The sequence below is a fragment of the Tenrec ecaudatus genome, chromosome 7 (assembly GCF_050624435.1).
Source record: "Tenrec ecaudatus isolate mTenEca1 chromosome 7, mTenEca1.hap1, whole genome shotgun sequence".
NCBI lineage: Eukaryota > Metazoa > Chordata > Mammalia > Afrosoricida > Tenrecidae > Tenrec > Tenrec ecaudatus.
In genome coordinates this window covers 55,194,147-55,214,828 of record NC_134536.1, presented here as the reverse complement: position 1 = coordinate 55,214,828, position 20,682 = coordinate 55,194,147, and the positions used below count along the sequence as shown (strand labels likewise).

At 36.9% G+C, this 20,682-nt stretch overlaps 1 protein-coding gene across 1 annotated transcript; it reads right to left on the bottom strand.

Moving 5' to 3' along the window:
* Window positions 1-1,744: 1,744 nt before the first annotated feature.
* On the bottom strand, window positions 1,745-20,378 carry LOC142452750 (amine sulfotransferase-like). Its single transcript, XM_075553974.1, has 6 exons — window positions 20,240-20,378; window positions 16,762-16,970; window positions 11,058-11,184; window positions 9,997-10,091; window positions 5,183-5,369; window positions 1,745-1,866 (listed from the first exon to the last, which is right to left on the bottom strand). Exons 1-6 carry the CDS (start codon window positions 20,376-20,378, stop codon window positions 1,745-1,747), a joined length of 879 nt encoding a protein of 292 aa, XP_075410089.1.
* Between the last annotated feature and the right edge of the window lie 304 nt (window positions 20,379-20,682).

The window sequence follows — 20,682 nt, the reverse complement described above, 5'->3', positions numbered from 1 at the left end:
AACAGATCTTTATACCCCAAAGAGATGATGGACAAGACTCTCCATCATAAATGAACAAGGAGGTCTCTAAAGAGTGCCAAAGGCAGATTAAAGAAAAAAACAAACAAAGAGACAGAGAGCCAGGAATGCGTTTTGGGCTTGCAGTGAATCCTAAATCCAATTTACAAGCAATTTGTTCTTATGTTAGGATGCCGCTTCATACTCTTCCAAAGGAAAGGAACACAGAAAATATGGGTGCTGTAGCAAAGTGCAGTGAAGGAATTAGATGGTGCCCAACTCCCAGATAAAACGGTGTCTGGGATCTTAAAGGCTTGTTTCCAAATAAGCAGCCATCTACGTGAGTTGTCAATTGAAGCCAGAGGGAAAAAGACACCAACATCAGCGAACAAAGTATTGTAAATTCTGTAATCTGAAGCCAATGAAGGAAACCATATCAGAGCCTAAACGGTGAGATGCTGGCTTGCAGAGGGCTATGGATGACAGTGGGAGCTCAGGATACATTGGTGAGATCTACATAGGGGATAAGCCTCTTGTGATGTACCTCCATTCATCATAGGGGGATGGGAAGAAACTGGTTTCCCAAACAGATTGCATTGGAGAGTCATCTTTAGGGGAACAAAATCATAAACCTGACTTGAATGGTTCAAACCTTGTTGATCCCCCATGATTTTTTCTAAAAATCCCCCATCTGATGCATGTTGGGCCTGATCTGGTTTTTGACATTTTCTCTATGTTTTAGGTTTATTGTTTGCCTATTTGGGGGTTGGCTCTGATGTATTTTGTCATTGGGTGTGCCCCTTGAATTTCTGTGATATGTGTTTCTGTTTTTCAGTATATGAAACTCAGAATTGATGAACCTGTAGAGACAGCAAGTAGAATAAAGGTTTCTAAGGGGGTCAACTGGGGGCTGGTATAATGAATCTTATGTCACAGAGTTCAAGAAGGAAAAGGATGTTTTGAAACTTATCGTGGCAGTGACTGGACAATCCCGCTTGATGTGATTGAACTATGGAAGTATATGATATCTGTGTTAACTCCCATTATGATGGCTTTGGAAAACCACAAAAAGAACCATTGTGAGACCAGCACAGGACCTGGTAGCTTTCTTTGTTGCACGTAGGTTACATCTAACAACAAACATGTTGACACTTTTGTGGTGAATTTGTTCATTTTACTTTCATTAATCATACATTTTATTTCCAAGAGTTAAACAATTAAATATTTAAATAATTACGTATGCCTTCATCCACTGATCTTTAACACTAACATCATGATATGGTGAATTATTATAAAGATGCATATATTTATATTTGAGTTATTCATTTCTTCTACTACAACATTTACACAGTCATAGAAGTTTTTGAAGCCAACTAACTAAAGTTTAACATAAGAATAAGATAATACATATTTAACTCATTATAAATTTAAATGCTGATGATTAAAGAAATCCCTAGTACAGAACTTTTTTCTGAAAACATTTATAATTCATGCATCAAGCTTTCTATATCTCCTATTACTATTACAATTCTACTTACAAAATCACTTTAATATATTGCAATTCACAGAGTTCATCAAACTTCTGTTCATTATTTAAATGTACTTGTATTTTTCACTAATAGTGTCTATAAAGAACTGAGATTTTATCATTAACAATCACATGAAAGGTGTATATCAATAAGAATATGAAAGTATGCTTTATAATTACTAGCGTTTATAGGATTGTTTTGGAACTCTGATTAAAATTCTATTCCTCATTTACATCCCAGATGAACTTCAGAGGAATATCTTTCATCTTCCTTTGGAAGATCCTGTCAAACATCTCACTCTGCTCCACAGTCAGGTGACGTTTCCAGTCTCCAATTGTACCTGGTGAGGTAAGCACACGGACAGTCGCTAGAGGAGAACATGACACGATGAAGGCCAAGGTCCTCTCCCCACTTACTCTCTTCTCCAAGTCAAGCTAATATTTCCAGTAGTTTACCACAAGGCGTAACCCCTCAGCTCTCTGTATACATGAAATAAGCCTAATCATGCTGCCAACATGGTGAATGTAGAGTCTATTTCTCTTTCTGCTAACCTTCCAACTGCTACCGTTGAATCATAACAGTTCTTGAAAAGAAGACACAAATCTTCAAATGTATTAAAGACTACATTTATTATATGGCAAGCAGTAAACTATAAGGCTGAATATATAATCAAGTCTGACCCAGAAATGAATAATGTAGATATTTCTTCATCCTTACTATTGACCCCCAAATGTTGAAGTCCAAAATTTTCAAGTAATAAGGTCAAGGTCATAGAGGGTACCCAAAAGTAGTCTATGCTGAAGCTTTATAAAAATTTCAAGAAAATTTTAAACCAATTTTAAGAAACGAAGGCTTGTATCATAGCTCCTTTAGTGACCACATTTGACTTTGGGCATATTCTCATGGGCGTTATAGTAAATAGAATTGTGGGTTTGGCATTAGAGTAAATAGAATTGTGGGAACGCACATTACAACGTATCGGATTTAGTTGACTGTTGAGGAATATGCTGATAAACCCAAAGCATTTGCCGTAGCTGCTTTATGACTAGGAGCCAATTGCAGAGTCATTTTGACATCCACTCCAATCTTGTCATCATTTCCATTTTTTAAAATGATCTTTTGCATTTTTATTGGATCAAGTTCATGTTGTCATTTCACAGCTCATCATGTCTTGTGTCATTAATTTTCAAGGCATCAAATTGTTCTTGAGATGGCTTCAAAATTCAGGTGGGATATACTCAGGGTTGCATTTTAGCTCTTCTGGACTTGTTTTAATTATTGTCAACTTGACTTAAACTTACATGTGGTAAACGGAGAACTTGGACGAGTGTATTTGATCTTTTTTATACTCTCATAACCATGAGCATAGAAAACTATCCCTATTTTGAGAAAGATCTTCATTGCTCTGAGATAGAAATATTTTCAAATATACACTTTCTATGCCAAAAATGTGTGCCCTGTAATAGCTCTCCATTAAGGGGTAGTGTAAGACGAGCTACCATAAATTATGAATCATATCTGTGTCTGGCTTTCATTATGCCTGAAGGTTTTCTGTAGATAAGAGCAATCAAGTTCTATAGCCCAACCCACATCAAACCCTCTTCTGATGCCTTCTGCTGATATGGATTCTTAGACAGCTACCCTGGGGAATGCTCTGGGGCATCCAAGGTCAACTGGCACTAGTTCAACATGATGACTCACTTAATTTTCTGTTTATTGTGTGACCTGCTATGATATTACCCATTAACTATGTAATAGAATCGCTGTATGACATTTATGCATTTTTGCCTATTGAAATATTTTAAGCCACATCATATATACCTATTGGAAAATACATTCACTCTCTTGTTCGTGACATTGGACATGGAGGCCCTGTGCCTTTCTGTCTGTCTGTCTGCCTCATTTTTTCCAATCATAAATCCCCTCCTGAGGATCGTCTCGATTGTTGGGGACTCATACTCCAGCACTTACATAGAAGCAATTGATGGTCTGCTTCACAGGTGGCCCTTGCCCCCTTGGTGTTGTTGTTGGGTGCCCTGTAGTTGGTTCTGACCCATAGAGAATCTACGTACAGTCGAGTGAAACACTGCCCAGTCTTGAGTCATCCTCACACGTGCTCCTATGCTTGTGCCAATTTCACAGCCACTGTTTAAATTCATCTCTTGAGGGACCTCCTCTGTTCCACTGCCCCTCTACTTTACCAACCACGGTATCCTTTTCCCAAGTCTGATCTCTCCTGACCAGCTGCTCATATTGAGCTTCTCCATCATCCCTTACCACAGATGTATTCAACTTGATTTCTGTGTATTGCTTCTGGAGAAGTCCACAAATATAGTCACATTTTGTATTGTTGAAAGAATCCTATTTGTGAAGAAGTTATTGGTCTTGAAAAATATGATCATTTAATCTAAAGCTTTGTTTCTCTCACCTGGGCCATGTTTTCCAACTACTATTTTCCCTCTTTGATTCAGACTCATAGCAACTCCCCAAACCTGAGAGGACTGTGTCATTATGTGGCCAAGGCCATAATTCTTCACAGTAGCAGAGCTCACCTTTCTCCCATGGGGAGTCCTAAGATTAATGATTATGCAACTAGAGCTCCCTGATGAGAACGGTCTCAATGAAATCTTTGAACTTAAGAGGCCGTGGTTCAGAGGAATTTCTGAAATCTTGATGCACAACTATAATTTATTGTTTTTTGTGGTATAATTGAGTTCATAGCTGAGTGGATAAGGAGATATCATTCTACATTTTATGATAAAATAAGAAGTAATTATTTAAGAAAAAGAAATAAATAACAGTAATCTACCAATCACATAGGTAGATGAGAAAATGGATTTAGTATGATCTGGGAAGTGTAGGCAAATAGTTGGAGCTTATATATATTTTATATAAGCTCCATCATTTTATACCTTACTCTATATGTTAAACGGAATTTTACTGTGATCAACTTTAGTGTTGATTCATAGTGACCTTTTAGGATAGAGGAAAATGTCTCCTTGAATATTCTAAATTCTAAGTCATAAATCTTAACGAGATTAGAAATTCCTTTATTTCTTCCATGGAGGAGTGGGTAGTTATACACACACACACACACACACACACACACACACACACACAAAACGTGATCAAGTGTATCCATTACCTTCACACAGACATTGTTAGCCTAATTCAAAGTGTCAACCTCTAGCCTAGAATCAGGGTTGGAAAACTGCGGCTCTAACTGGAGCCATATATGGCTTTCTTAGTATGTGCCTGTGATTCTGAAGAAAAAATGAAAATGAAAATAAAATTTTATAGTTCCGTTCATATTACTTTAAATTTTCGGTATTTATAAAAATGTATATATGGCTCATGAATGATTTTTCAGTTGTTGTGAGGAACAGGATTGGCTCTACCTTTTCAAAGGTTAACCAATCCCAGGTCTAGAAGGAAGGGAAGAAATGTCATTGGATAGACTGTAGTGTCAGGCTTTGCACTAAAACAATGTAGCAGTTTCTGAAACATTCTTCAGAGTTATTTTTACTTGTAAATTTAGATGGCTAAAGAAACCAGCATCACTTAGAGTGGCATATTGGAAATACCTCTTAAGTCCCTTTGGCACAAGAAGATAAGGGAACATTTTACATTTTGACACTTTAAATCCTGAGCATTACCTTTGCGTAGGAAACAACCATCTTCTGTTCTCGCCCCAACTTCTTCTCTTACAAATTTATCATAATTGGCTTGTGGATCAGATTTCATGTTTCGAAAAGTGGCTTTTCTCACAACATCATCCACAGCCTCGTCACTCAGTTCTTTCTCAAGAAAACTGCAGATTTTAAGCACAGCACTTCGGAGATCCTAAAAGAAATTGTTGGTATGAAAAACTAGTCTGTTTATGCTGAGTTAAGGATCTAATTTTTAAATAACATTACAAAATAGCATTTTTTACATTGTCGAGTTTGGTCTTGTAAGTCTAAATTCGACAAAAAATATATTGCTCTATTACTCCTCCTTTGAAAATGAGTGCTTTGGTTTTCAGTTTATTGGGTGCTTTGTATTGTTTTAATATGGGACTGAGTGCTCATTTTCACGTGTTCAATAAGCCAGCACTTTTGGAATTTGATGTATCAAAAACTGTTGAGAGGTTTGAAAAGCTCAAGAGAAAAATAATATAAGATCAGTATGTGTAAAAAGCACACAGTCTCATGGGGATGTTAATATAGAACATAATCAAAATGCAACAGTGAGCTTAATATAATACAATGTGAAATGGTAATAAGGAAAGAGTGTAGTGTTCAGTATGGATTACAAATTAATGCAAGGAAAAATCCTCACAACGGGACCAGTAGATAATAGCATGATAAATTGTAAAAAGATTGAAGTCATCAAGGATTTTTCATCTTACTTAGATCACAATCAATGCTCATGGAAGCAGCAGTCAAGAAATCAACTGAGCAGTTGTCTCTTATCTGCTGCATAGAGAGGCTAACACACTAAAACTGGGAATCCACAGCCTGAAATATCCTGTGAAGTTTAGAAAGAGAGAATTTCAGTTTTTGTAGAGGGAGTTGAGAGTTGAGCATGAAACTGCTTTCTGTCTACTGTAATCTCTCTGGAGTCTTTTGTGAGTCAGACTTCCCAGATAGATAACAAATAGGAGAAAAGCTAGACCTTAGAGGGGGGCACTTGGTACCCCTTATCTGCTAGGAAGTTTTAAAGAACAGTGTTCACAGGCTCAATCCCAAACCTGCTGCTCCTGTTCTTAGATCACAAGTGGTAAGGAGGCCAATATTGGGAGGCTGGGTGCTAAAAATAGATTCATTATACTAGGGTTTTGTTTAGACTTGCCACTTAGATTTTGGCCCACAGAGAAGTTGGAGAAGTTTCTGAAATGCTCTCAATTTAAAAAGTCTGCCCTGGGGCTCTGATAATCCCTCACTAGATCCAGTGGACCAGTGTCTTTTACCCCATCCAGCACCAAAGATCCAAGAGTTTCAGCATGGAATGATTTACCCTGACTATTGGCTAAAATTGATCATAATCCCAAGCTTGTGGAGAATCTCTGAGAACTAGCCTCAAGATCTCATACCAGAATTCCCTTTATTGATATCCACCTTACCCATGCATTCTCTGGTTTTGCATGTTCCCTCCCCAGCCAAGAAAGTGTGAGGTGCCCCTTTCCTCTTTAAATTAGTCATCCCCTTTCCCCTACACCCCAATTCACTCATTTTCAGCAAATGAAGAGCCCCTGGGATGTTAACCTGTGATAGTGTTCAGGAGAGATCTAGGAGTGATACAGGAGTACAGCCAGTGGGAATAGGGTGTGGGGGGAGGAGGGGTCAGATCCATTCGGCCCAAAACCCACTTAACTCATCTAGTCCCCCTTCTATGCGGAACAACGCAGCACACCCCAATCCTAGGGCACCCCAAAAACTCATTATTAAAAGAAAAAATATATTATTTTTAAAAACACAGTTCTAGGCTGTGTTCCTTTGTGTAAATTTGATATATAATCTGCCAGAAGCCTGGTCCTGGTCTAGGCAGTCAGAATTCTAATCTCCAGAGCACAGCCTGTAATTTTGACATAATAAAACAGGAAAATCCAGGGGATGAAAGCCACAGCCCAAGCCAAAAACTGGATCAACCAGTTTTAGGCTCCACAGAGTCTTTAAAAGACTGCAAATTTTGGCCAGAGCAGGCCTGTGCCCACACTGCAGGCTCACCCCAATCTGACTCGGTAGCATACCTACATACAGTGGTCTCAGCGTACCCTCTAAGGCACCCAACTGCCTCAGGTCACTGAGTCAGAATAGCATCTCACCTACACAGCAGTCCAACCTACCACCATGGTAGGCCAAAGGTAGTCCCTGAAACCACTCTTACCAGTCACACAAAGAAAAAGTTCAGGGCCCTTCATCTCCCAAGGACATGGCACCCAGTTCTTCCAAAATGACATGTAGCCCTAAATATACCTCAACAATCTCAACAAGAAAATAAGAAAAAACAAAACACTACAGCAGAAGGCATCGTAAACCTAGCAACACGCATTGGAGAAACAGACATTAATCTTCAACTAAAGACATCTTTAGAATGCTGATTGGAGTAATACAGGGTATGAGGGGAGCAACACAGTACAAGGATGCCATGACCAAGGAGATGAAGACTTGGTAGAGGGGCTGAGGTCCACCAGACAAGGAACAGTCAGGACAAGATCATGTCCTATCTCTTGAAGTTGTTTAAGCTCAGCCAATTATTTTGGTACAATACCTGTGAATTTCCACCTTTTATGATTTTTTTGCTATTTCTGCTGTAATTCAATTTATTGATCCACACAAACCTTCAATATTATTAATTGTGACCTCTATTTCTTCCCCAGTTCCTGCAGCTTGAGAAAAGTCCAGTGATCTCTTTACTCTTGGTTTCTAACGTGAGGTTCTTGTCCATTACATTACTACAGCTTACCTTGTCTCCCACAGCCACCCTGGGTTGTGTTCTCTTTTGCAATTTCACCTCATCACTCCCCCCCCCCGCAACTTTGCCAATTGTAATTTTAAAAGTAAGTTCTAGAGTCTTTATGATATTCATTTCACTGTTTTCTTTCTCTTCCCCTCTTTTCTATCTGACTGTCTCCACGTACATTGTTCTTGATGTCATCCTACAACTCTTCTGGTATTTGGTCATGAGAGTTTAATTCACTTGGGATACCACAAAGGTGTAATACTTTGCTTGTCAGGGACATTTTCTACCTTCTTCAACCCTCTTCATACCACCATGACGGTCCCCTCCAGGCTTGGCCAGCAGCCTTGTTACAGTTGATGACACAGTTGAGCTCCATAGTTCCTCTCCAGATATGGAGGCAGTGATATCACAGTGACTCTACCTAAATCCAAGGCACCATTATTTTTAATGGAATTCATCCACAGGTTTCTATCAGGTCTGTTTTTCTTCATAGTTATCACCTCTGAACCCGTAATGAGGACGCTCTTCTAAAAATATATGCTTTATCACATTTCTATTCTTTTTAGAGATCTTTAAGGGCTCCTTATTGTTTTAGAATGAAAATAAAATCAATGGAAATTCACTAACATTATCTGCAAGCCTTATATCATCAGGCTGCTATACACCTCTGTATGTTCATGCTTCACCACTTCCACCTAGCTCTCAGTTCTTTCTTCAGTTCCTCAGAGTTTTACAGTTGCAGAAAATTTACACATTTCATTTTCTTCATTTGGACCACTTATCCCCACGTCTCCCCTAGTTTCACTTGTGGTCTCAAAGTCACTTTCCGCCAGAAACATCCTGAACATCTTGGCTATGTAATATCTCCTTGATAACAGCTAATCTGTACTTGTACTTTATAACACCATGTTTTTACATTATCTATACTCTTGTAATGAATACAAACCTTACATGTTAACTATAAACTCAGTAAATAATGGACTCTAAAAAGAATCTTCGGTTTAGTTACATGCCTGTCCTATTGTAGGTATACAATATTATAAAATAAACTCATGAATACAATTTGTTTTAAAACAGTAATCAGATCACAATTTAGAGAACTTCAAATGTGTTTTGTCTTGTTTACACGATTCTTGAAAGCTCTTTGAGTTGTTAATTTTTTAACCCAATTTCCCATAAAATCTACATATGAAATTTCTATATACAACAGGAAGGGTATACATCATAGGACACAGATTCACGTGTGGCAATAATGTGTCGTTCCTTCAGAATGGCTTCTCATCCCAGGGCTCCACATGCTCCCCTCCCTCTTCGTTTATGTCCAGCTGTCTGGACATTTGGTTGTGCCTTGATTGCTACATGCAGCTGCATGAGATGATAAGAGTCTGAGAGCACTGAGAAGAGGCCTCTCAGCCAGCGCTAAGAGAGATTCTAATTAAAAGATGAGCAGAAATTGTTTTGTTGGTAAGTCCAGGGAATCATGTCCAACTCATAGCGACCCTATATGCAGCAGAGCAGAACACCTCGAGTCCCGGACCATTCTCAGAGTTGTCCCTGTGCTAGTATAGCTTGGCAAGAGCCTTCCTGTGTTTCACTGCCCCTCTACTCTACCATGCATGACATCTTTCTCCAGGAACTAGTTTCTCCTGATGACATGCCCAAAGTGTGTGAGACAATGTCTCACCAGTTTTCCTCTAAAGATCATCTTAACTGTACTTCTTCCAAGACAGATTTATTTGCTCTATTGGAAGTTCGTGGTACTTTCGACATTCTTCACTAGTACCATAAGTCAAACACATTGATACTTCTTTGATCTTTCTTATTCAATGTCCAGCATTCTCATGCACATGAGGCAACTGAAACACCAGGACTTGGGTCAGGCACCAAATTAGAAGTCCCAAAATAAGTCTGAGCTGGAGTATGTAGTAAGATTCACTGAGAAGTAAGAGAACATCGTTCACTGACACCAAAAGAAGGAAGAACTGTGGGGAAGCACAGTAACAATAATATAACCTTCTGATCTTACCTTCTTCATGTCTTCATACCGCATAAACAGAACATTGAAACTATGTCTGTGCTCATACCAGCCTCTGATGTGATCAAACCAAAGGCTTCCTACCACTGTTGGGAAAATTATGGAGAAAATAAAGAATTACTTAAGTTAATAATTAAAATTTATAACAGTAAAAGTTGTTACATTTTAAAAATAATAAACTATATTATCTTTTCTGTCTTTTAGTTCTCAGAGAACATATATTTCCTGATACTGAACATCTGTATTATCTTCTTGGAAAATGGGTAGTTTGGTGCAGAACAGCCACATAATATTAATGTGAGTTTTCTTTATAGAAAAATTCTTTATGTACATCGGAAAGCAGCAATGCAGTAATAAGAGCAGTCTTAACATTTTTCCGAGTTCCTGTATCTTATAATATGCCTTTATTTGTCCCAATGTTCTCTAGTCTAAGATTTCTGAACAGCAACTTTAGTTATCAACACTAATAGAACACATCATATTCTAAACAAGTGAGATCTTGTTTTGTGTTCTATGAGCTTTTTGCCCCAGTCTGTATTCCTCATAGGATTACAAACCATCCCCATTAAATTAATTCTGACTCCTACAAATTCAATAATGTCAGCGGAATAGAATTATGCTCCAGAGGGTATGTGGTGGCTAATATTGGGGAAGCAGACTGGCAGGGGCTTCTAAAGAAGTGCCTCTGGGAGGACTTGGACATCTAACTTTGGGGTTAGCAGCTCAGTGTGCTAACATTTACATCGTCCAGGGCATCCAATCCAGACCTAATTAATATCAATTGCTAGGAGTTTGTGAATATTTTATGATCTGACCAAAAGTTTTCCTAAAATATGTGTCTCTGCGACCTTTACATTCTTCAAAATAGGATCTTTCATAAGTTGATAACAATAAGTCAGTGTCATAAAATCATGTGTAACAGTAATTACTCATATATAGTCTACTTTGAATTATCTTCCTTCTCTAACTGAAATTCTGTTTCTTAAACTGGAGAACTTGGCCAGAAGACATCAGAACATCATAAACAAGTTGTTTGATTCATAAATAGTTACCTTTTCCATCAAGAAATCTTTTCATGAACTGCTCTATATTTTCTGCATCTTCTAATGTAACCATAAGTTTTGAAAAGTGAAAATAGGAGATCATAACATCCTTAGGGTTTCTGTAGACATAAATAATCTGCCGGGGTGGGGGAGGGGGAAGAGAAATGCTTTAATGATCTTTATTTATTCATCCTAGTTTTTTTACACATGCATTATTTATAATTACACTAATTCAAAATAAATTGTTCACTTAGTCTACTATTTATGAAAATTGTTCAGATAGCTTTATTATTAGAGTGTTCCAATAAATGACGCTATTCATAGGACATTGCGTGCATGTGCAAGTAGGAGGACGTGTTCTAAGAGTGCAGCTGTTCACTTGTGAGCCCTGCATGTATTGCACATTGGTTTCCACAGCGACTGTCCCAATTCACCTTCTCCAGCAATATGTGACCTTTGACGTCTAAACACAGTAAGATTGGGGATAAATTAGGAGAGAGAAAACTATTTAGTAGATGGTTTTAGAGCAAATGATTATACAACAGGGGGTAATTAATGATAGTAACTCTTTAATAACATACTAAAATGAATTAAAAGGTCAAAGTTATACATGTGAAAACAAAGTTTGTCATGGAAACTATTTGTTGAAGAGATATTTCTTGTTTGGGGAAACTTTTTAAAACAAGAAAAATTTATTAAAAATAAACTGGATTTACCTATAATAAAATTTAAAATTATGTTTATTAAAATACACCTTAAAACTTATAAAAACAAAATAAAATATGAGGGGAGCAATATATATTTCAACAAAGCAAAATAATCAGAACAAATAATTAGGCAAATAAAGACATGAAAAATTATTAATCTCATTTATTATTGATTAGGGAAAAGAAAAATATGTTCCATTTGAGATGTCCCAGAATCAAATTGACCAAAACTTAAAAGTGTGCCAAGATTAAGTACAAGGGTCTATGAATCAATGTAAATTAATAGGGCTATTTTCTTAAAAAAAGAAAGCATCATCTTAATAAGTTGAATATTCCTATATTTATTGCTTTCCAATTTTATTTATTGAGCGTGGATAATCTAGGGGAACTTATACAGATACACACCATGGGTGAGTTCATGAGTATTAATAACAGAGTGGGTCAAAATAAAAACACTAGAATATCCCAATCATGTAGTGCAGGGCATGAATCACTCACTCACTGGCTGCCATTGTGTCAGTTCTTATTCCTGGGTTCCTGTGCATGGGGTAGAAACACCCTGTAGGTTCCTGAGACAGTAACTTATGGAGCTGTGGCTCGTGGTTTTGACCTGCTGACCATTAGGATAGCAGCCCAACACATAACCACTATGCCAATAGGACACCTAAGGATGAGTTCAGATAGAGGTATACTCATTCAATTAAAAATAAATTAGACCAAAGAAAATCACATTTAAATTTAAGAATGAAAAAAGAATACAACAAAAATTTAGGCAAAATGAAGACAACTGTTAATTAAAAACTTTTTTCTTTTTTTATTAAGATTTTTAAAATAAATCATTTTATTGGAGCTCTTACAGCTCTTATAACAATCCATACATCAATTGTGCCAAGCATATTTGTACATATGTTGTCATCATCACTTCTAAAACATTTTCTTTCTACTTGAGCCCTTGGTATCGGGTCCTCTTTTCACCCCTAGCCTCCCAAGAAACTTTACATTTCTTTCCTGACTCGCTGAAGACAAAATGGTTCCATAAGCAAACATGATGAAGAAAGCTGGCGGTGCTCGGGTATCAAAAAAATATAGCATCTGGGGCCTTAAAGCTTGTGGATTAACAAGCAGCCATATAACTCAGAAGCAACAAAGCCCTCATGGAAGAAGCGCAGAAGTCTATGTGATCATGAGGTGTTGAAGGGATCAGGTATCCGGCATCAAAGACCAAGAACAAAAAAATCATATCAATGTGAATTAGAAGGGTGGAGTAGAGACCCAAAGCACATCTATAGACAATTGGACATCTCGTTACAGAAGGGTCACAAGAAAAAGACTACCTAGTCAGGGTACAGTATAGCACTGATGAAACATACAACTTTCCTCTTGTCCTTTAATGCTTTCTCCCCCAACCCCACCCCCACTATCATGAACTCAATTCTAACTTACAAATCTGGCTACATCAGAGCATGTACACGGGTACAGATATGAGCTCAAAACACAGGGAATCAAGAACAGATAAACCCCTCAGGACTAATAATGATAATAGAGATACCGGGAGTGTAAGGGGAAGTTCAGGAGAGAAAGGTGTAAGACATGGGAAATTAAAAAAAATTATCAAGGGTTCATGAGGGAAGAGGGTGGGAGAGGGGGGAAATGAGGAGCTGATATTAAGGGCTCAAGTAGAAAAAAATGTTTTGAAAATGATGATGGCAACATATGCACCAATGTGCTTGACACAATAGATGTATGTGTAGATTTTGATAACAGCTGTAAGAGCCCCCAATAAAATGATTTTTAGAAATAAGAAGAAAGAATTAAAATATTTTCAGCATTAGAAATGAAAGAAAATGATCAAATCAAGAATTGAAAAAAATCATCCTACAATAACAGAATATATTTCCATTTGTTTCAATAATTTTTTAAATTTAGATGAACTGTTATAGCTTATTTTGAAAATATAGATAATGCTGATTTAGGAAAAGGAAGCTAACTCTGATATTGAAGCCAAAAATAAATAGAATAATCATAGAAAATAATAGATTGATTTTTTAAAGTAATGGATAATAAAAAACTGAGTGGACATTTTTAAAAAGAGTCCTCCATCAGTATGTTAAAGAAAAAAATACTATACTATGAACAAGCATCGAAGGAAGATGAGGCAATCCGCTCTCATAAAGATTACAGCCTCAGAGCCTGGTCCAAGGTCACTGTGACTCAGAATCAATCTCTGACAGTGCGTTTACTTCTCTGTTTCTGTCAGCAAGTAGGATTTATTCCAGGAATGAGGTATTCCTTAATTAATCAATTACTTATACTGTACTATATGTTGAAAGAAGGAAATAAAGCCTCTTCAGAGTTATCCCACCAATGCATATGATATAATTTCTCTTTTGTGAATAAACAAATGTAAAATTAAAGCTTCAAGTAATTTAAGAACAAAATATATTTAATTAATATGTTCCTGAGATAACCCAAGCAGACAAAAAACAAAAGACATAATTTACTGAAAATGCGGGAGAATCCATAAGAGGTAAGTATATCTATCATAATATTTCACCCCTACACAATTTACCTAGTGACATAAAAAGAAGGAAAATATTTAAAACGATTAAAATTTAGACATATTATCAGTTAAGGTCATAAACTAAGTATATGAGACAGAAAGAGAAAATAATAATAAAGTCAACAAAATATATTAAATAGTACAGAAATGTAAAGCAATGTTTTTTCTTACAAAAAGATATATTAAAATAGAAAATTAATAGTGTAAAAAATTTACACTCACAAAGCAATGAAAATATAAGCAAATGTACAGCATGTTTGTTCAATCAAAAAAAGAATATCTTAAGTGATTATGAAGATCAATATTAAACACACTTAGAGGCTATAAGAGTAGACCTAATAAATAAAGAACCTTAGAATGGTACTGGACAGAATGTTGAATATTGCACTGTCAACCATTACCCCATGGTTAGTCTACACATGTAATAGCTTCCAATTGGCATCTAAAATCATTAAGGGATCAAATTATTTAAAAATTGTTGTAAGATTTAGTTGATTAGAGTGAGAGTTTTCATATTTGTAATATTTAAAGCAGTAAAAAACTAACATAGATGAATGATCTATCAATATTTGGAATAAAGAATGCAGACTCAGAAAAGATTATTTAGCATATCAAAATATAGGTTCCAAATATGGGGGAAAGGAGATTCTTTAATAGATAATGCTGAATCAATGAACTGACTTGTTGGACAAATATAACACAATATTCACACCTCATGGGACATGTGATTTTAGGTATTATCTATAACCAAATATTAATCTATAGCCAAAAATTAAAGGTGGACACTATTTAGATAAAGCCTAAAGAGTATTCACACAATCTCGTGGTGGAAGAATATCTTAGCAGGACACTAAAAATAGAAGTTATGGAGGAAAGACTAACGAACTGGTTATTTCAAATCAAAGATTTTCAACAGCTTTTAAAGATAAGCTATTTCTTGGGAATATATTTATTCTATACAAATGCATTCACTCCCTGCCACAATGTCATATCTATTGGTGCCCATGTGTTCTCTCTCTACAGAGTAAAACTGCTCTAGAGAGATTTCTTGGCTGTAAGCTTTATGGAAGCAGATCACTAGGAGTTATATCTGTGCTGCTAATGGGTAGGTCTGAGCCACCAAAGTGAAGAGAGCAGCCAACCTACACTTTACAGATCAAGTGTCAACCATTTACACCTCTCAGGGATTGTAAGTACTCCAGACAACAGCTAAACAAACAGAAGGAAAACAAACTAAAGAAAAATGCACAAAACTATTAAAAGACATTTAAAAGCCTAAGAGTATTCTAAAAGGATGTTCAATTGTTAGAAAATATACGTAATTCAAGTCAGGACATTTGCTTCGTTTTTTCTGTTTGTTTTGGGTTTTATGTACCGCATTAGCCAAATCCATCATTTCAATGGTCAGAAAGAAGCACTCCGATGTGGAAAGCAACATTCTTGAATGCTGTTTGAAGAAGTAGGAATCGATGGTTCATAAAAAGCAAGTTGACAATATATTAACATGCAAAGTACTTATATTTCACTTTTAGGAACATATTTTACTAGACTAGAGTAGTACAAAGATCTATAGGAATATTTATTACAATATAGCATATGAAATGTACATGCTGTAACCTAGCAGTCATGAATGATTTACTAGTAGCTTACAATGAAATTTTATCAAGCCATGAAAATAAAAGGAGTATTAAAAGCTGACATGAAAGGTATTTATCTACATAATTTCATGGACACATGCATAGTGATCCAAGGTATGTTTATATGTGTGATACTCTCTTTGGTAATTATACAATCGTTTGGCAATTTGAGAGGATTAAGAGCGAATGGGTGAAGTTTAGCCTGTCAATCAGGTCATAGCCAATGAGGCCTCTGTGTGGGCATGCCCTTCTCCTGAGGATTCTGGGAACTCTGGTATTCCTCCTTGGAGGTGGGATATGCTCTCTTGCTGGCTAACTGCCTGGGAGACTTTGCAGCTGACAAGGCACATGGAACGACACTAGTGCCCTGAACTGGAGAACCCACATGGAGACTCAGCCAGTGCTGACATGCTTACAATGCCACTGGATCCACGAGACTTCCCACTCACTGGCATGTGATCATCCTCCATTTGGCATCATTACATGTGTTTCCTGAGTCTGAAGAGAAATCCATATATTGTTATCAGACATATGGGCTAATATCGGACTTATGGACTTGATCTGGACTGGACTGGGATGTTTTCTCAATATTCAAGTGCTCTTGTATATAAATCTCTAATACAAATATGAGTCTCCCAAGATTTATTTCTCTAATATCCCCAGACTAACATACCCTATAAATTTGCTAAACATATAAGATAAAATATTTGCAATAAAATAACTAAAGCATTTGAAAGAAAGTGGATGAACAAGGCCTGAGAACAAGACATGTCTGGAGGAAAAGTCTATAGGAAATTTCTACAACGTACTTTATTTTTGTTGTTCTTGAGGGCATTTGGAGCTAAATAATATGGCAGGTGGGTGCAGAAGAGTCGAGGAGACGGGCGTTTGGAAAAGTCAACTTTCCTAATATTATACTCCAGAAATGGGGCTCTATCCAATGAATCCATGTGTGAGGTCCTGTTACGGTGATCTTCATAATAAATCAAGCTTAATATCTGTTGAGTCCAGATTGTACCTGTAAAAATACATAATCTTGTTTCAAATACAAATTGATTCATAACAGTAGATGTAGTCATCATGCTCTGCATGTTCCCTCTGCCCCTTTGGATTTGATATTGGTGTTCTAGGCATAACGACATGAAAAATGTACAATTATTAGTGGAAGGTTAATTATTTCTGCTTTATTTCATCATCCACTTCCACCACTTTAAAACTTTAAGACAAGCCTTGCAGTTTTTTTCCCTGTAAATAAAAATAAATGTACACATGAAAAAAAGGTGTTTTTAGCACCTTCTGTGATCCACCAGGACCATCCTCAACCACATGTTATATTGACAGTCCTGGAAAGATTAAAAAAAAACGGAAAGGGGGACAGGTCGTTATTGTCAAAGGTTTTTTTTTTTTTTTTTTGGAGACATCTGTAGTGGATTCTATGCATCATGGAATATGGAATAACATCTGTTGGAAAATTCCATCCTGTGGGAGATAATATTAATACATGGAGTCTTCACAATCTGGAAAGAAAAAGATTTTGGACTGAGATCCAGGTCTGCATTGCTTATCAACCATTTAGATAATTTCCAAGTACATATATATGTCCATGGTCTTACCAGGGTTTTTGTTCTGTTTGTTATTTTTTCAGGGTAATTAGTCTCCTCTTATTTATTATTCCCATCTATTGGTTTTAAAAACCCAAACCTGGCGCCTTGCAGCACTGAATCTTTTAATGGGATACGGGTTGTGGAACAGAGAACATGGCTTTGTCCCTTGTTTCTGGCTTTCTGAAGGGCGCACAAAGTGTGGCTATGGGCGCATGGCTGCACTTGACCCTCAGGTGGGACGTGCTGTTCTCCGCTCCCTCCACACTGGCTTCCTCTTCCTCTGCTCCAGGAAGAACCTCTCAACCGCCAGTGCTGCCCTTGCCCAGGCGAAGGCTTTCCCAGCAGTTCCAGCAGCACTGGCACTTTCCGCAGTGGCAACAGGAAGATCCAGAAGCAGGATCCCATGGAATTGTAATAGAGAGTGCGTGCAGTCTCCAACTCACATGCTGTCCTCTTTCATATTGTCGACATTAAGTGACACATGCTGGCACGTCGAAGAAAAAGGTATAATTTAATATGAACTGGTTGTTCTAGGTCTACGAAAGAACCCTTCATCTGAAATCCCTATCCAACAACATCAATAGTTAAAGCCAAGTCTTGCGTGGTCCACATGCAGAGTCTGTATTGCATACTAAGGAGTCATCCTTTGCCCTCCTACATTGTTGGACGTACTGAAGGAAGACCTTGAGGCCAAGCATGATGACCTCAACTTAGACAGAGTCCCATTCCTCTCCACACAAACCCTGGAGTCTGCCCTCAAACAGAGTGGCAGAACGAGTACATGCCCTTTCATCTATGTCCTAGGGAAAGAGGGACAGCCGAAAGGCTGCATGGATAGACTCGATGAAACACCAACAATATGTGCTTCAAAGCTCCCTTTACTCCCCTGTTAAGAGCTCTCTCACTTTCCTCAAAGTGAAATGTCCTTTTGTAAGGACACAATAACACCCAGAATCACTTTAGAGGAAGGACAGAGAAACTTCATCTCATAAACTTCTCCCATGTTGTCAGGAGACTCCTGTGCCTGGAAAGGACCTCATGCTTGATAAAGTAGAGGGGCAGCAAAGACATGGAAGCCCCTTGAACTGCCATTGTGCCTGCAACAATAGGCCCAAACTATGAACAACTGTGAGGAAGGCCCAGGACCTCTGTTTTGTTTTGCAAACTTAGGGTTGGTCTGAATCAGAAAGGACTTGGCAGCACCTTGCAGCCACAATCACAATGACGCCATTTACTCCCCACCCCCACTTTTGTCTAAGGTCTGATTTTAAACATAATATTTCACTTTGTTCTGTCTTTAATATGACATTTGCTATGGTCTTTTGGGAGATTCCCTTATCAGATTAATGAGAACTTAACTTTTTCCTCGTTGTGCTAATAGTGTTCATTCTGAATAAATGCTGGATACTATTGAATGGATTTCTGCATCTCCTGAAATGATCACGAGGGATTTTCTGTTGTCTAGGAATGCAGGTCAACTATAATAAGAGATTCAAAGTTTTTCAAGCAATCTTGACTCCTGAAATAAAGACTATTTTTCATGATTTGGTTTGCATTAGAAGTTAGAAATTTTGCTCCTATATTCATAGATATACCACCAATGATCTGAGATGCAAAGTGCCAAAAGTATTACAAATATTACTGCTTAATTGACTTATCGACATTGTAGAGTTGATGTAATTTATGGAGGCTCTTGAGATACTGAATATTCTTCCCTTCAAGGCAAACAAGAACCCGTCAGGGTGGAGAAAGCATTGGGTGTGATGCCCAGAGACTTGAATCTGATTTAGGTGCCCTATTCTTCTACGGACTATAGTGCTTTACCTAACATTAAGTAAATCGGTTGCCAGAGATAATAAATCGTGGAAATAAAGGAATTTCAGTTTTGTTAAATGAAATTATCTACCCCAAGGATTTTATATTATGAATGAATCTAAGGATAAAGCAAATATATTTCTAAATAAACAGGTGATGAACTTCAAAGTAGAAGATAACAGAGAATAACTGGAGAATTTCTATGAGATATAGTTTCTATGGTACTAGTTCAAACTGCCATATAACCCTGAGAGGAATTAACTACTCAATAGAACATTCCTTCAATGCCACCATATATTCCATGTTCTAGAAATTACAATTTTAAACTAAGCATTTTGTAACTCAAAGGCAATTTATTTTACTTCAAAATGATGTCCTTACTATTCATATACAAGTAAAAATACACTAGGAATTTTTATTACCATCAAATGTAAACAAACAAGAATATTTGAAAACAGTGTCACCAAGTCAATTCCAAGTCATAATTATCCTCTAAGATGCCATGGAGTAGAATTGCTCCTTAGACGTCCTAAGGCTAAATCTTTATGGAAGCAAATGGTCCCATTGCTCTCTGTGAAGTAGCAGGGAGGGTTAATGCTCTGTTAATGAAAACATGCTCATCTCTGAAATATATTTCTTCCCATGTCAACATGTCATCACCTAGCAAGTAATTGTTCTTAACTCCATATTTGATTTCTTTATATTTTTCATCAGAGTTGACATCATATCCATTGTAAATGTCCTCACGGCATACATATTTAAGCTTCATGTCAATTTTTTCTGTAGATCTGTGATGTCGAATATGTCCATATACATGGTAAGAAAACAAAGTAACGACAGGTAACAGAGGATGCAGTCCTGAACTCACCAGATTTGGGATATGTAATTATGAAGACATCTTCATCTCTAATTTCAAAATTATCTAGATTTTCTAGTTGGTCCATATCAGTCAAACCACGCTCAAAGTTACAGCCTTTAAAATTGAGTAAATATGTGTCCTCATCCATTATTAATCACCTACAAATAAAAACATGATATTATTTTCAAGTGCACAACATTTTATAAAAAAATAACTTAAAGCTATGGTATACTTAATATACTATGGGTAACACTTAAGTGTTGTATGTCTTTTAAACTCATTTATCATTGTAAACATTTCACAAATATCAAATCACTTATCTTTATAATAACCCAATAAAGTAGGCATTGCTACTATTATTATTATTTTAAAAGTGAGAAAACCAAGATTCTTAAGAGTTTTAACAGTATTCCCAAACTCACCTGAATGAGGTACTATCATCATTTCAAACA

What these genes read in the sequence shown, in the direction of transcription:
- LOC142452750 (XM_075553974.1), bottom strand. Translation starts at nt 20,378, where the DNA reads ATGGATGAGGACACATATTTACTCAATTTTAAAGGCTGTAACTTTGAG. An exon ending in AATTACATATCCCAAATCTG is followed by an intron (nt 16,971 to 20,239) that starts GTGAGTTCAGGA and finishes GTATTTTTACAG; the next exon opens with GTACAATCTGGACTCAACAG. An exon ending in TGGTTGTTTCCTACGCAAAG is followed by an intron (nt 1,867 to 5,182) that starts GTAATGCTCAGG and finishes TTACCTCACCAG; the next exon opens with GTACAATTGGAGACTGGAAA.